At 40.6% G+C, this 16,540-nt stretch overlaps 1 protein-coding gene across 1 annotated transcript in view; it reads right to left on the bottom strand.

The window, feature by feature from the left end:
- The window catches only part of FNDC1 (fibronectin type III domain containing 1), an 89,162-nt gene that overhangs the window by 41,648 nt on the left and 30,974 nt on the right, over positions 1 to 16,540 (bottom strand). Inside the window, exons 6-11 of the mRNA XM_070733770.1 lie at positions 15,550 to 15,657; positions 12,760 to 12,948; positions 8,162 to 10,609; positions 7,278 to 7,384; positions 7,077 to 7,188; positions 4,413 to 4,778 (exon numbers count right to left, since the gene is read on the bottom strand). Of these exons, the coding sequence (XP_070589871.1) occupies positions 4,413 to 4,778; positions 7,077 to 7,188; positions 7,278 to 7,384; positions 8,162 to 10,609; positions 12,760 to 12,948; positions 15,550 to 15,657 (3,330 nt within the window). The remainder of the gene's footprint in view (positions 1 to 4,412; positions 4,779 to 7,076; positions 7,189 to 7,277; positions 7,385 to 8,161; positions 10,610 to 12,759; positions 12,949 to 15,549; positions 15,658 to 16,540) is intronic.

Below are 16,540 nucleotides of genomic sequence, written 5' to 3'. Positions count from 1 at the left end.
CATTTTTCATTCCTCTGCCTCCAGAAGCATTCTGCAGCCATAAAAAGGCAAAAGGGCCATTTTCCCCCATTTTTTTGCCTCTTGAGGCATCTGTGTGCCTCATTTTTCACATCCCCTGCCTCCAGAATGTTTCTGCAGGCCCAAATTGTTGGCCTTACCTTTCAGTTCCAGCCCGCAGAGCTCATGAAGGTATGTCCTATGCTTGTCCAAAGGGTGGGCGGGGTAGTCTCATGGTTCTCACAGTTCTCACTGAAGCTGGATTAATTGCTTCAGTGGGCCGCAAGTGGCCTGCGGCCCATAGTTTGAGGAACCATGCTCTATAGCTAAATACGACCCCCCTTTTAAATTATTTTTCTTAAGTTAGAATACATAAGTACTGCCCAATCCTAGAGGTTTTAACCTATGAGTCATGCAATGTTCAAGTGTACTACATTGACCTTTTCAAAGTCCAATACAGTGGTACCTCTACTCAATAACTTAAGTCGTTCCATGACCAGGTTCTTAGGTAGGAAAGTTTGTAAGTAAAGCAAGCTTTCCCATAGGAATCAATGTAAAAGCAAATAATGTGTGCACACCCATTAGGAAAGAAATAAAAGCTCAGAATTTGGGTGAGAGGAGGAGGAGGAGGAAGAAGAGGAGGAGGAGAGTCACTGCCAAAGGAAGAAGGTAAGGTGAGGGGAATAAAAAAAAAGGGACTGAGGCAGTGAGGAGAAGCACGCGTCTCCCATACACCTGGTGTGAGGCTGCCTCCAATACACTGCACCAGAGAGAGAAACCCAGGCAGGCGAGAGGGGGAACCTCCCACTCCTTTGACTGAAAGGCAGCTGCTGCTGCTGTTGCTACCTGCTTCTTCTTCCTTTCCATGCTGAAGGGCTCCCCTCCTCTTGCTCACTTGCTTTGTAGCCGGCGGTTTCCTTCACTGTGGTGACTCCTCAGTTTGGCTGAAGCTGAGTTGATCTGGCTGGGGCGAAGCACCCCCTTTTTCCTTTCCGCACCCAGACGCTCTGGGAGGCAACCTTGTGCCGGGTGTGTGGAAGGCAGCACAAGGGAGTCACCACAGCGAAGTGGTTTATTCCCTCTCCAAGTGCCCAGAGAAAGGAGAATGCTTAGTTCGCTCTGGACTGCCAAAGCCTCCTTAAGCACCACCAAAAGGCTCCTCTGGCAGCCCAGAAAAGCCCAAGATGGCCGGGATTAAAGGGAGAATGGCAGAAAACTGACCAGGCCTTCATGCCACTCTCAATTTTCCTGGGAAATTTTTCTGGACTTGGGTTCTGAAGTAGAAAATGGTTCTTAGGAAGAGGGGGGAAAATCTTGAAGACCCAGTTCTTATCTAGAAAAGTTCTTAAGTAGAGGCGTTCTTAGGTAGAGGTACCACTGTATTAGTATAAGACTATTTTTTCCTTTGTGCACCATTCCTTATTATTACCGTACTGCAATTGTTGACAATATCTATTCCAGCTTTCTTCTAAGAATTCAAGACAATCTACATAGTAAACTCCTCTTAGGTCACTGGCAATTTAAGCTGACATGGCACATTATGCATAATCATATAAAAGCTGTCACTACAGACTTCTGTCAGGATTTGCAACTAACTCCACAGGGTTTGGTCAGCAGCACTAAAAAAACCATAAGTAATACCATTCAGAAAAAACAAAACAAAACATGTAAATATAACTGACTCACCTAATACCATTTTAGAGATAAGAAAACTTTGGCCATCTCTTGCTTTTGCTTTGTAATTCTGGTTTATCCTCCAAAATCATGGTCAATTGCTTGGTCCTTTGACTCTAGTTTCTTCTGTGTTGCCTTTAAAGGATTCCAGATCCCACACTTAGAGGCAATTTTTGTAGGTAAGGTCTGGAAATAGTTTATCACCCTGCTAAATGTAAGTAACCATTTCATGATGTTATATTTATTTATTTATTTATAGTATTTACTTATCACTTTTTTCCCTTTCTACAGCATTTACAGTATATGCCGCTCCAATGAAAGACTCTTGGCACTTTATATATCAAATCTTAACACATTTAATAATACCAGCCAATTAAACCAGCCATTTAAAAAATGCAGCTGTCCCAATATTCTGCACCCCATAGGTCCATTCTGCCTTCTCGGAAATCAACAGAACGGGGGCTATTGTGGGCCCATAGTATAAACTCTGCCTAAAGAAAGAGAAGGGCCTGTGGGATGAGGGTAGAAATCTTCAACACAGCTTCTCAGCTTACCCACACAATTTGGGTAGTGTCCACTTGAGGAAGATCCAAGGCAGTAACGGGTTCTAAAACCCTTTTCTACCAGTTCGCGCATGTACATCCTGAGCAGGTGGGTGGAGCCTCCCGCCACCAGCGCTATGGGTTCTACAGTAAGAATCGGTCTGAACTAGGAGTAACCCACTGCTGATCCAAGGCATAAGAGCTTTACACATAGAACTAGCACACTGGAAACATATTGGCAACCTACTCCGTATCAGTGTTACCTTGGTGAAATGGCTCTTGCATTACATTCTGCTCCAACGCGAGTTTCTAAGGAGTCAAAGATACGACTACTGCATATAATCACAATCCAAGCACAGTGTCGTAAAGACACGACAGTCAGTCTCTAATGCATTAGGGACAAAAGCCAGTTACTCTCTCTCAATCCAGCCCAGTCAGCCAACAGAGGAAAATAAGAGGAGGAAAGAGTATTAGGTATGTTTGTTATTTTGGGTTACTTATAAAAATAATAAAGGTGGATATACAGTAAATCCAAAACAATGAAATGAAATTTGCTCCAAGAATGTTTTCAATTGACAAACTAGCTGAAGTTGGGGCAAAGTCTCTTCTGAGTTTCACTAGATGTTCAATGAGGGCCCAGAACCACCAGATTGCTGTCTTGCTCCTTCATGAGGAGTGAAATCAGTGGTGGGATTCAACTGGTGTAACTACTGGTTCCCTGAGCATGTACTCTGCGCACGTCCATTTGAAGACAGTTCTATTTACATTCTACTGAAGCTCCAGTGGCAAAAACAGCTGAGGCATGGCAATCCACTCTACTGCGCCTACAGCTGGGCTTCCGGCAAAGGAAATACGGTATAGTCAGTATACTGCAGGGGCGAGTGGACAGGTAGGCCCACCTGATAATCTGAGCAAACCACTTTGCTCTCAGCTGATCATCAGAGCTAGGGGTTCGCCTGAACCAGTCCTTACTGGTAGAATACTACCCCTGAATGAAATCCTACTCAAAAAGAAGCTAACACGGAATCAGATGGTTTCTGGATTCAAAAACAAACAAACTAAGAGGTTATTCAAAACTGAAGAGAAGAAAAAAAAATCTGTTTCTGAAAATGAGGGGGGGGGAATTCCCTTCTTAAAATGGGAAGCATTTTCCTTAACATTTAATTAAGGATACACAGCATAGAACTTACCCTTGATAAACAATCGATTATATTGATGATATGTCAGTGTGGGAAGTGATACTATGCATTACAGGGACTGACAGAAGAATTTTAAGTGACTTTTAAGTGTATATGAGCTAAGACAGTGATTCTATTAACAAAGGAGCAGTCATGTTTGAGAGAGGTTATTACATGCAACATGCACATACCCTCAGTGTTGATGAAATACAAGCTTAATCACAGAGAACAGGAGCCCAACTTGAAAATAAATTGTTTGCATAGTTAATATCTTTCTCGTAGAGCTTAACTTTTGCTTAAAAACTCTCTATCCCCATATGGGTCTCTTATCTACCTAAACACGCTTTAAAAAATGTTGGTCTCATTTCCCCATTTTGCTGTTTTAAACACCTCAACAATTTGTCGTTGCAACTGATGTGAGAAAAATGAATTATTTCTTTGTCCTCAACTACTAATTCTAGTTTTTGATATCTTGAATCTTACCTGCTTTGTTAGCCCAGTAGCTGTAAAGGCTTGCTGGAGAACAAGGACCTTTTCCCCATCTCCCAACTTTTGTTGTAGATATACTCAGGGGTGGCTTCAAAAATTTTAGCAAAGGGTTCTCGGCCCGGTTGATAGGTGGGTGTGGCCTAGCCAGTCTCTTGCACCACAGCAAGGGGGGCATTTTTGCCCTCTCTGGATTCTGAAGACTTTCTTCGAGCCTCCAGGAGGTTGAAAACAGTTTCCCCAGGATATGGAAGCCCTCTGAAGGGTGAAAACTTCTGGTAGGCCAGTTTTTCTCCCTCCCTGAGCTTCTGCATGCACCCTGCACTTACCAGCATCCAAAACAGGCGTGCATGGGGAGTTCTGGGAGGGGCAGGTTAGGGGGGGGTGGAGCTAGCCATGAATGGAATTTTGAGTTTCTCCAAACTGCCCAGAATCTTAGCTAAAGGTTCTCCTGAACTCCTGCAAACCCCCAGCAGCCCACCCCTAGATATACTCAAAGATATTGCTGATGTTTAGCCAATATAAGAGAGGGTACCTTCTGAGTAGCATTCAGGCAGACCATCCGAGTCTAATACAAGATTCCCCTGTTCATCATTCTCTGTGTGGGTGCCTGGAGGACAGGTAGGTCTTGGTTTCTCTGTTGGTGGCTTAGTGGTTGTAGGTTCAGGAGTAGTTGTAGTAAGTAGAGTTGTAGGTTCTGGAATCGTTGTAGGTTCAGGAGTTGTTGTAGTTTTTGTGGTATAAGGAGCTGTGATTTTTTTAACCATTTCAAGGCCTATCAACGGCTTACCTCCAAGACTTATTATTGGCTTATCCTGTGCATTTGCTACAGGTTTGCTGAATCTTCCATGTCCAAACAAAGGTAAACCATCTGGACTTATTACTGGAGCGCCTTTAAAATCTATCAGAAGACAAGAAGAGGGAATTGTACTTCAATCACTGCCTTATGATGTTAGGAATTGGGAAGTACTGAATTTAAGTGACATCATTGTCTAGAAAAATGGACACATGCAATTTAAGATGCAGGAACCATTGAACATTTAAACAATCGTTCTCAGGGCTGTAGTTCCATTCTGTAATACATACTATATGTAGTCCTTGATTTATGACCACAATTGAGGCCAAAATTTATGCCGTGAAGTGAGAGATTTGTTAAATGAGTTTTGCCCCATTTTATGACTTTTCTTGCCACATTAGGTAGTTACTGAAATTGATATGTTACTAAACAAGTTGTTAAGTAAATCTGGTTTCTCCATTGGCTTTGTTTGTCAAAAGGTCACAGAAGGGGAATCACATGACCTTGGGACACAGCAACGCTCATATATATTACTCAGTTGCCAAGCATCTGAATTTTGATTACATGATCATGGGGAATGCTGCAAAGGTGATAAATTGTGAAAAATTGTTATGAGTCACATGATAGCATGCGTGTGCGTGCCCACACTCATAATACAATGCCCTCCCCCTGCACTTTCCCTGTGCATGCACACAAAGCCCCGCACTGCCATCCCGCACATGCGCATAGGCCTCACTAAAACAGTGTTTTCCAACCTTGGCAACTTGAAGATATTTACTGGCTGGGGAATTCTGGGAGTTGAAGTCTAGATATCTTCAAGTTGCCAAGGTTCAATTCAATTCAATTCAATTTATTAGATTTGTATGCCGCCCCTCTCCGAAGACTCGAGGCGGCTCACAACAACAATAAAAACAGTATAACAATGGAAGGTTGGGAAACACTGCACTAAAGCCTCCGGATGTCTGTAGGCCCGTTTGGCCATTTTTCACTATATAAAATTTATTTATTTGTTTGTTTGTTTGTTCAATTTGTATGCTGCCGAACTACCCAAGGACTCTGGGTAGCTGATCATATAATCCAGAAACATTCATTGCAACCATCATAAATAGGACTTGGATGACATGACTGCAGGGATGTTCCAATAGTCATGCGAAAAACAGCCACAAATCACTTTTTCAGTGTTGTTGTAACTTTGAACAGTCACTACCATGTTCCCCAAAAATAAGACTCTGTGCTATATTTGTGGAACCCCGAAATAAACTCTCAGCCTTATTTTTGAAGAGTTCTTATTATTTTGGGGCCCGTGGAGCAAGATAGGGCTCTTCTTGCTGTCTTTACCTGATTTCCAGCTCTATTTCCCTAACCCTAAGCAGACGAAATGGCAGAGACCAGCTGCACATGCATTTAAATATGTTCGGGAGGGCTTATTTTCAGGGAGAGCTTTACTTTTTGGGGGAGTGCTCATTTTTGGGGAAGGGTTTATTTTCAGAGGAGGGGATATTTTGGGGGGATATCTTATTTTGGGGAAAACACAGTATATAAACTGTTATAAGCTGGGGATTCACTGTATTTCACGTTTTCAGTTTTTTTTTTATTGTAAGCTGCCTAGAACCAGTGGTGGGATTCAAAACTTCTTACTACCAGTTCTGGAGGCGTGGCTTGGTGGGCATGGCAGGGAAAGGATACTGTAAAATCTCTACTCCCATTCCACTCCAAGGGAAGGTTACAGCAAAATCCCCGATCAGCTGGGATTCGGGAGGTAGAGAATAGATGGGGGCAGGGCCAGTCAGATTCTCCGAACTACTCAAAATTTCCACTACTGGTTCTCCAGAACTAGTCAGAACCTGCTGAATTACCCTCTCTGCTAGAGCCACATAAAAGTGAGATGGGTAAATATAGAAATCAAGTAAGAAAACCAATAATTGGTTTACTATCAGGTTTTATATGCCGCCCCGAGTTTGCGGAGAGGGGCGGCATATAAATGCAATAAATCTAATCTAATCTATTTATTTATTATTTATTATTTATTTTATTTTATTATTTTATTATTTTATTATTTTATTATTTTATTATTTTATTATTTTATTATTTTATTATTTTATTTTATTTTATTTTATTTTATTTTATTTTATTTTATTTTATTCTATTCTGTTCTGTTCTATTCTATTCTATTTTATTTTATTTTATTTATTTTCTTACTTACTTACTTACTTACTTGTTTGTTTGTTTGCTTGTTTGTTTTGTATGCCGCCCCTCTCCGTGGACTCAGGGCGGCTAGCAACAGTGATAAAAACAGCATGTAACAATCCAATACTAAAACTTTATACTTTATCACAATGTAGAATTTTTTGGGAAGTTTATTGGACAAAATAAACTTTAATCATACTGTAGAATACAACATACCAACAATAGTGCGTCCATCTCCGCCTAATTTTACTCTGAGAGGTTTTCCTTGGGAGTCTTGGAGATATCTCCCTTCGGCATTCAGCACCAACCCTCGGTCAAGATCTACAATCTAAAAGCAGTATGTTGATTGAAATGTCCTCCAACTCAAAGGAACATAAAATTAAATCTTTCAGATATTTTAAAAGAAGATCTCCCTACCCACTTTACTCCTTGTGGACCACTTATTATTTTTTGTCCATTTTGTTTTCCGTTGTTATTTGGAACTATTCTATTATTTGTCTTCAGATTGGGTCTCCCACCATTACCTGAGACATGCATGGGGAAAACACAGCATTCAAACATTTTTGGAGGAAATTACAATTCATGGCATTAAACTAAAATCTTTTCAGCATGACAAAATATCCTTCGTAAATGGACGTGCATAAATGTGTATTTCATATAAACATATACTGCTTAAATGAAGTTATCTAATCATATTGGGTTAATAAATATATCTACAAAGTGTGTTTTCGTGGTTTCATATGGCCATTACTATTTTAGTGTCCAATTTACACATTACATTTGCATATAATATATGCTTATCACACATTAAATTTTTTCATGATTTTTTTTTTGCTTTGCTTTACAATTCTGTATACTACCTAAGTACATAAAATTCATGTGCTATCTAATAAATAAGTTTCTTTAATTAACCTAGTACAGTAGAATCTCTGGTCATGACCATAATTCGTTCCATAACTTTGGTTGGAACCCAATTTTGTCGTGGTCAGAAGCGTTCGTGACCAGAGGTTCTACTGTATATGAAACTTCTAAAAAACATAAGAAACACCCATCTACCAGGAATCAAGGCTATCTAATATGAAATGTGGCTTTCTTAGTGAGAGAGGATGACAACATGATTTTCACTGAAAGATCAATTCAATGGTGTCTGTGAGCAGAACTATGCAAAAGGTCAAAGTCTTTATGACACAAAACTAAGAGAATGGCTCCAAAACAAACTAAGAATCTCTAATGAGATTTTTACAGCCCAAACATATTTTTTCTCTTTCAATTCAAATAGAAAGTTATGAATTTTACCTCACCTTGTCTATGAGGAAATCGATACTGATGTCGTTGGGAAGGATTTAATAATCTTGAGTTTTGTATTCGTTGAACAGGAGGCACTGAGGGAGAACTTGAGGAATGTGTTGGAGAAACACTAGAAGTCAAGCGACTATGAGAAGACACAGATATGTGTGGCAAAGTCAAGTTTAATTTAGGCAAGGAGTTCAGTTTGTTAGAAATTTGTGAAGTCTTGGCTGATGAAGACAAAATAGGATCTGATTGGTCATAGTCTTCATAATCATCATCATTATTTGAAACTGACTGATGTATTTTTGAGGGCAGTTTTGGAGATAGTTCAACCTTTGTAGGGGTTGGTTGGAAAAGTCCATGCTTTTTGTTTATTTGGGATGCTATCCTACTTGAAATTCTAGACCCAGACGGATAATGGGGCTCTGAAAGGCGACTTTGTTTCGAAGAAGTTTCTCTACTGTATTGTAAATCTCTGATTGTGTCTTTGGAAGAGGTAGATATTGGTTTTACATATTTAGATCTTCGGGAAGATGAAGGCAATTTATACATATCAGAGGTAACTTCAGTAGAAGTTATAACCCTTGACCCAGTTTGTTTTTCTGGTAACAACTGATCTGGAGATCTTTCATCAGTTCTATCAAACCGAGAATTAAAATGCTTTGAAAGAGAGCGGATTCTTCCCTGAGACAAAGTTGGAGGTATTCTTCTAGCGATGGGAACTTCTTTGGCAGGTGTTAAAGGAGATCCTCTTTGTTCCTCTTTAACATTTGTTTCCTTGTCTTCTGAACTGTCATTATCAGTAAGTTCTTTGTCATTCTTTGAAAGCGATATCAGATCACTTCTTGAGTTTAAGGAGGATCGGACTTGTGCCCAATCAGTTAATGCTTTTGAGGAACGAAAAGAGTTTGATTTCTTTGACAAAGATGGTGTTTGTTTTGTCCTAGGAGATGTAGTCTTGATCTTGAGGTCATCAAGTTGAGACCAGGAAGTAGGAGAATGTGGAGGAAATGATTTTTCTGTGGATATTCTTGAGGAATCTGTGGTTCCTTTTTCTTTATCATGATTATTGTCTTGGGTTTTTACAAGATTAGGTTTGTTAGTAGGTGTAATCCTGTGGTGACTCTTAGTTTCAGCCACAGTTCTCCTTTTGAAATCATCTACTGAAGAAGACTGCTGAGAAACTGGTGGCGAGTAACTACGGAGAGGAGTGGATGTTAGAGGATTTTCATTTTTACTCCCCTGCTTTTTATTGATATTGAAATTAGACCTAAAACTAGTACTGCCAGATGCTAAACGAGAACTAAATTGAGGGTGAACTTTGGGAGAATGTGTAGCAGAAGGATCTTTGGGTGCTTGCATTCTTGCATCATGATTATTAGTAGCTCTATTTGCAAATCTGTTAGAAGTAATAACCGATCTATATTTTAATAAATCAAAGCGTTCCGACATAGCCAGACCTGAAGAGGGCCTAAAATTTGGTCTAGAGTATGATGAGCCTTGTTTGTCTTCTTCATCACTGTTTTCATTTTCACTATCATCAGAATTATCTCTTCCCTTGGACTTATGTTTATCAGATGATAAAACACGCGAATGAGGTAAAGTATGGGTAGCAGCAGCAGAAACAGCAGAGGTAGTTATTCTTGGATCTCTCAATGCATGGCGATTAGCATATGTGAGAGGCTTTGTTTGCACAGATGGAGATGAACCTCCCTGAGGAGAAGACGCCCTGGAATTTAATTTTTGCTCTTCTGTTTCTGTTCCTCTGCTCTTATCACTATCAGGACCATCACTGGTATCAGGCGTAATTAGTTTGTAATGTGAATGATTTTGAGACTTTGCAGCTGCAGTTGGTGAAGGAGATTTAATTGATATAGAAGGAACACGCAATTTGGTGGGTCTATTATGAGTCGTCTTCTGAGACGCAGACAGTTGCTTATTTGAAAGTAAAACGGGATGACTCTCTTCTGGAATTCTAGGAAAGGTCGTTGGCTTATCCTCCAGATTGTCTAATGGGTTGTTATCTTCATTATCTATCGGCAAATTATCTAAAGTAGCTTTAGGGACAGGAGAAAGGTTAGGTCTGTCCTTTCCCAGATTCTTTGTTTCATCCTCTGTATGTTTGGGAATGGAAGAAGAAGGTAGTGATCTAGGCTTATCAGTATTTGTCTGTCGTACCTTTACTAATGTGCGTGTCCTGTGAGGTGCTTTATCTGAGGATGTGAAAGTGTGTGCAGGTTTAATGATTGAGTGGGACTTAGCACTCCCTTTAACATTCTGAACTTTGGGTTGCATTGTTGATATCGCCTCGACAGAATCAACCATGTCTTCTGTGGAATGAGAAGCCGTTTTCAGCTCTGCTTCTTTCTTTGAACCATCTAAAACTATATTCTTGGGATCAGAAACTGGATCTTCTTCAATATTTGTTTGTTGATTTGTCTTCAGTTCATCTTTATTGGCTAAACAAAGAGACAAAAGAGAAGTGAACACAAAAAATAAACAATAAACAATTATAAAAGAAAAAGAGAGAGAGAAAGAAAGAAAACAAAACATTGCATTTTAATTATTACAAGATAGTTCTTAAAATTATAATTATGGTAATATATTAATTCAGAATTGTACTGACAGGAATTAAAGCTGATATTAATATTGATTAAATATTGTAAAATATGTATTTTGAACATGAAAATTTAGCTTTTAAAGACTCCTAGACTTTATTACTTTTTTATTCTTGAGAAGAGTAAGGGAGGGAAAAATGTCAGTTACACAACATTGGGACAAATTAAATGTCATCAGCTGTGCTTTTAGAAATTATATCTGATGTTAAATGCCACACAATATGATCACTATTAACGTAAAACATCATTCAATTTCAAATATAACTGTCACATATTAATTTAGAGAATACAGTCAAACATTGGAATCAGGAAACAAAGAAAAACCTTTTGATGTCATAAATTTGTTTCTGATCATTCTGATTGTGACAGTCATACTATATTTTAAATTACCCAGTGCAAGATGGAAATGGTACACAGATAGCTTCATTGGATTAACCGGTGGAATATGACTAATCTCTGCCACTATCTAGGCTCTGAAATCTAACTGAAAATCCCTGCAGAACATTATGCCTAAATAATATGTTTTAGAATCCATCCAACTAAGGGCTGCATGAGCCTGCATGAAAACGTTTTGCGCTCTCTCTCTTTCTCAATATATATACTCTGTGCTATATTTCGATGAGGTCCCACTTGTCATCTTCAGGCTGGTGCTTCAGTCCTTGTTCTAGGGCGAACACAGCGAGACCTGAGCTGCCTTCCTTCTATAAATACTGGTGGCTGGGTGTGGTTTGATGGCTCAGCAATTGCCTGCTGTGTAGAAACTTCCTGGTGAGTCAGTGGGGTAACAATTGGGGTCGTTGATGTAGCTGAGGTATGCTGATTAGTTAATGGTTGTAGATTAGGCGTGATATCCTGAGTAGTTGGAGCTTGTAGGCTACTTGGTTGTTTTGCAATGTGTGTTCTGAGTCTGGTTTCAGTTTCTATGGCTGGGATACGTTTGTTAATGAGGGCTGGTTTCCAGATGTCTGGTAGGTGGGAGGTATCATCCCGCTTGTCATATTTTGGGGATGTTTTTCTATCTCGATGGCTTCTATGATTATTCTTTTGCTGTAGTGTTCTGTTTTGGAAATTAATTTAGTACTGTCAAAATCAATTTCAGGTCTTGTAGTTTTGAAGTGTTGGAAAAGGGAGGAGTTTTTTTCTTTTTTTCTTAATGCATTCTTATGTTGCAGAACAAGGACTGAAGCACCAGCCTGAAGATATACACAGCGATTATCTGCTGGAGACCCCAATGGCAAAAAGAGGCACAGTTGAAGCCAGTAGTGGGCAAGGCTACAAAGGGTGTGCAGGAGCTGACTTATGAGAAAGTTGGCAGCAGAGATGAGTCTCAATGCCAGATGTGGGTTGCTCCCAGTTCAGACTGGTTCTATAGAATTGGTAGTGTGAATTTCGCCCCGCTCGCTGGACCAGCAGTGATCGCCAGTTGGCCACGTCCCCAAACCAGCTCTAACGGTAGCACCATAGGCCATCTTGTTTTTGGCTTCTGCACATGCGCAGAAGTTTGGTTTCCGGTATTGCACATGAGCATGTGGGCAGTATACAATGTGCGTGCAACCATGGGCCACGGGAGGAAGCGAACCGGCGATGAGCTAAGTTAGAACCCACCCCTGTTCAATGCTTAATACATCAGTCAGATGTTCAATGGAGCAGTTTGGTTGCTGCAGCCAGCAATCAGCTCTTAGCTCTTAGCAGCACCTCTCTAATTGTGTAGGCAAAGTCCACTTTGCTGCTTTAACTCTTTCTCTTTTTATCACCTCATTTACCTGTCTCCATTTTAAAAACCTCCAAGGCCAACAAAGGGGTCTGAAATTAGTGGGAGATGAGGGTGACAGAGATTTAAGAGCCATATCTGCCTTAGAGGATTTCCTACGCCTACTCCTCAAACTATTCAATCATTTGGAAAGGAGCAGGGATTGTTCCAAAATTGTCGAGATGCAATAAATTTAAAAAGGAAACAAGAAGGGTGTGAACAATGGAGGCACTGTACTTACTTGCTGGCAGGGCGACACTGAAGGCTTTCGACTGAGGGCCTTGGCCTCTCCTGTTTGCAGCACGGATTTTGAAAATATAGCGCTCTCCAGGCTGCAGACCCTCCACTGAAGCAGATGTGGTGTCTCCCGGGTAGGAAATGGACTTTGCGCCGAAAGGTCTGAGTGCCGGGGCGTATGAGAGAATGTATTCTGAAACAATTTGGCAGACGGTTGGAAGGAGGAAACTGAAAACAATCCTGTTTCCAGCGGAAAGACTGTATGGGTAGGATGAATTAGAACGTGCATTACTAAAATTAATACGCTAGCAATGCACGTCAAGTCAAAAGCTGGGGTACACTCTATTATATATAGAAGCATAGAAGATTGATGGCAGAGAAAGACCTCATGGTCCATCTAGTCTGCCCTTATACCATATAGGTAGCAGCAGTGGTCAATTCTAATGCCCTGGACAAGTGAATCTGTTCTGAATATATTAGTATAAAGTGAACACTCTGTGTGGGTGTATGCATGTGTGTGTGTGTGTGTGTACTAAGAATGTATTAAGTGTGTGCATATAGGTATTTGTGAGTGTACACATGCCACATTTCCCCAAAAATAAGACCCTCTTTTGTATTTTTTTTAACTCTGAAATATGCGCTTGGCCTTATTGCCACGCGCTCAAAAGCCCGATGGGGCTTATTATCAGGGGATGTCTTATTTTGGGGAAAACAGAGTACATATACACATGCATACATAATGGCACACATTAACATGAAATTCTGATGCCCGGCTTTAGAAAGAAGGAACACCACCTTCAGATGAACAAAATGATCAGATTCACTCACTTAGTGCATTATAATTGATACTGTCATGTATACTATATATACTATTTTTTTACTGTTATTTCTACTCCATCATTTCATTATACTTTCTGTAAACTCTATATCATTTAGGTCAAAGGTCTGAAAGTTGCAACGGACTGGTTGCATGTGACAATTTTTTAGACTGTTTTAATATTAGATTTGTTTACATTGTCTTTTTATATTGTTGTTAGCCGCCCTGAGTCTTCGGAGAGGGGCAGCATATAAATCTAATAAATACAAATACAATCCCATTCATTTGGTGAAGCTGCAAGGGTTGTGGAGGGAACCTCCCCTGGAGAGATGAGCCAGCAAGTTGCTGATCTTGGCTAGGCACTGTGGGTCCTTCCTAAGGATGGAGCCAAGCCCCATACAACTGACAAACCAAAGAAGCAAGAGCCACATGGATTTGAGAAATGCAAGTCTGAATTTAAAATTATAATCTTGAAAACTCTAAAAAGAAATTTCCACTCAGATTCTGAATGAATGAATGATTCCTCATTTCTCTTGCATTTGAACTTGTTTGTCTTGCCCTTTTTCTAGTATTAGGTTCCTACCTGGATGGGGGGGACAGTGCACCAATAGCAGAAATGGAGCTGCGCGTACACGTTGGAGAGAGATCTGGCTTCTGCTCATGCACAGGAATCATATTCTTGCGAGAGGGCACGCGGGCGGGTGAGATTTCAGTGATTTTGGTGACTATTTTTCTTTTGCGCATGCACGAAAGCAAAAAAATTGCCAAAATCTCGTGCGCCCACGTTTTCTCCCAAGATTTGCTTCCTGCGCATGAGCAGAAGCCAAATCTCACTCCGATGCCTGCACCTGCCAGTCACCACTGCTCACACATCAGCACCGGTAGCGGTGGTAAGTTTGGACCATCCTGCCTGCCTCTTTCTCACAGTCACCTAATTCTGAAGGTGTGTCTCAATGCCTAGAATGGGAAATTGGCTCTTTCCTATCCCTGCATCTCCACACTGTAGTGGTTGAACACAAAGTGACTGCAGCTTCTTGTTGCTTTGTTTTGTGGGCCTTCTGCCGCACGAATCCCAGCAACCGGTTAGGTCCCACAGAATTGGCCTTCTCTGGGTCCCGTCGACTAAACAATGTCATCTGGCGGGACCCAGGGGAAGAGCCTTCTCTGTGGTGGCCCCGACCCTCTGGAACTAACTCCCCCCGGAGATTAGAATTGCCCCCACCCTCCTTGTCTTTCGTAAACTCCTTAAAACCCACCTCTGCCGTCAGGCATGGGGGAACTGAGACATCTCCCTGGGCCTACACAGTTTATGCATGGTATGTTTGTGTGCATGTTTTCTTTTTTAATAAGAGGTTTTTAGTGACTTTTAATTATTAGATTTGTTATATATTGTTTTGTTATTGTTGTGAGCCGCCCCGAGTCTACGGAGGGGGGCGGCATACAAATCTAATAAATAATAATAATACACTCCACAACTAGCTACATTCCTGGCTTTTCACTGTTGTACTATTGCAGTTAGGGCTGGGTCCCGGGGTGGAAGTGGTTATGTCCCGTGGGTGGGGAGATTATATCAGTTTGTTGGTGGCATGCCATGAAGTTTTTCATTTTTAGCTTGCTAAGACTTGAGTTGTAGAGGGGCAGGGAGTTCAGGATTGCAATCGTAAGGCTGGTGGTCTCACCCTGACCTAAATTATAGATTCCAGAGTTCAAAATAAAACCATAGTATTTCACCTTCCAGCATATGAATCTCCCCCAATAACAGCGCAAATGGTTAAATGTCATTTCAGGTTTTTAGCACACCTGTAAAAAAGGGAGAAGCATTTGACAGCAATGCATCTGTTCAATTTGCTGATTTAGATCAGGACTGTGCCTATAATTTTCAGCTTTTGCAATCTTTTCTTTCTTTTTTCTTTTATTGCTCAATAAAATGTGCTCATGAAATTCTCTAATTTATTCTCATTTATTTTCCCCATTTACCTTTGACTTTTCCTTCACTTTCTGCAAGGGCATCCCAGGTAGCCACGACAGTAGGAGTTTCGCCTTTAATTGGCCACACATTGAGGTTTTCTGGGGCACTGGTAGGAGCTGCAAAATTAACAGCATTCATGAGAAGGAGAGTAAGGAGAAGCAGAGGGAAGGGGGAGAATGGGAAAGAGAGAGAGAGAGAGAAGAGAAAGAGAGACAGAAAGAGAGAGAGAAGGAAGGAAGAAAGAAAGAAAGAAAGAAAGAAAGATTCATAAATAAGCACTTCCTTTAATATCCAATAGGCTTCCTGTCTTACATCTTTCTTTATATGACACAGGGATGCTTCATTCCTAAATATTTGCTTTCAGAATTTATTTCAAGTAATTCTTCTGGACTCTGAAGAGAGCAACAACGTTTCTTAGAAAACATAAGTGATGGATGGCTGCAACCTACTGCTTTTATTTGGAAATGTGCCCTCATGCCAGGAATAGGACACTAGCTAAAGACTAGGGCACTTTCTGATGGGTGGCAAACAGCATTCTGATTAAATGAGGTTCTGCAATAAGATTATAAACATGTAATAGCCATTCAGTGAGACAGCAAGCATCCCCCTGGCATTCAAAATATTAGATGCACCTTCTTCTCCCCCATGAACATTTGGGTGTGCCTTATACTCTGAATGTAGAGTTTTGAAAGCTTTTTTTTCCAGCCCTAATGAGGCGCTAACAATCTTCCTGGCTCTTATAGGAAGGCTTTTTTCATTGCTGGGAAGAATGTTTTTTTCCAGCCCTAATGAGGTGCTAACAATCTTCCCGGCTTGCAGTCTTTTTCACTGCTGCCCCTCCGAAGAATGTTTTTTTCAGCCCTAATTCTTTGCAGGCTTTTTTTCATTACTACTCGCTCCGAATAAGGTTTTTTCCAGCCCTAACCAGAGGTTAAAATAATGTGCTGAAGTTGACCAGACTAAGGATGCTAACCAGATGAATAGTGGGTAGGCAGATTT

Source organism: Erythrolamprus reginae, chromosome 1, assembly GCF_031021105.1.
Source record: "Erythrolamprus reginae isolate rEryReg1 chromosome 1, rEryReg1.hap1, whole genome shotgun sequence".
Classification (NCBI taxonomy): Eukaryota; Metazoa; Chordata; class Lepidosauria; order Squamata; family Dipsadidae; genus Erythrolamprus; species Erythrolamprus reginae.
The sequence above is the reverse complement of the archived record's forward strand: the minus strand, read 5'-3'. Positions and strand labels throughout refer to the sequence as shown.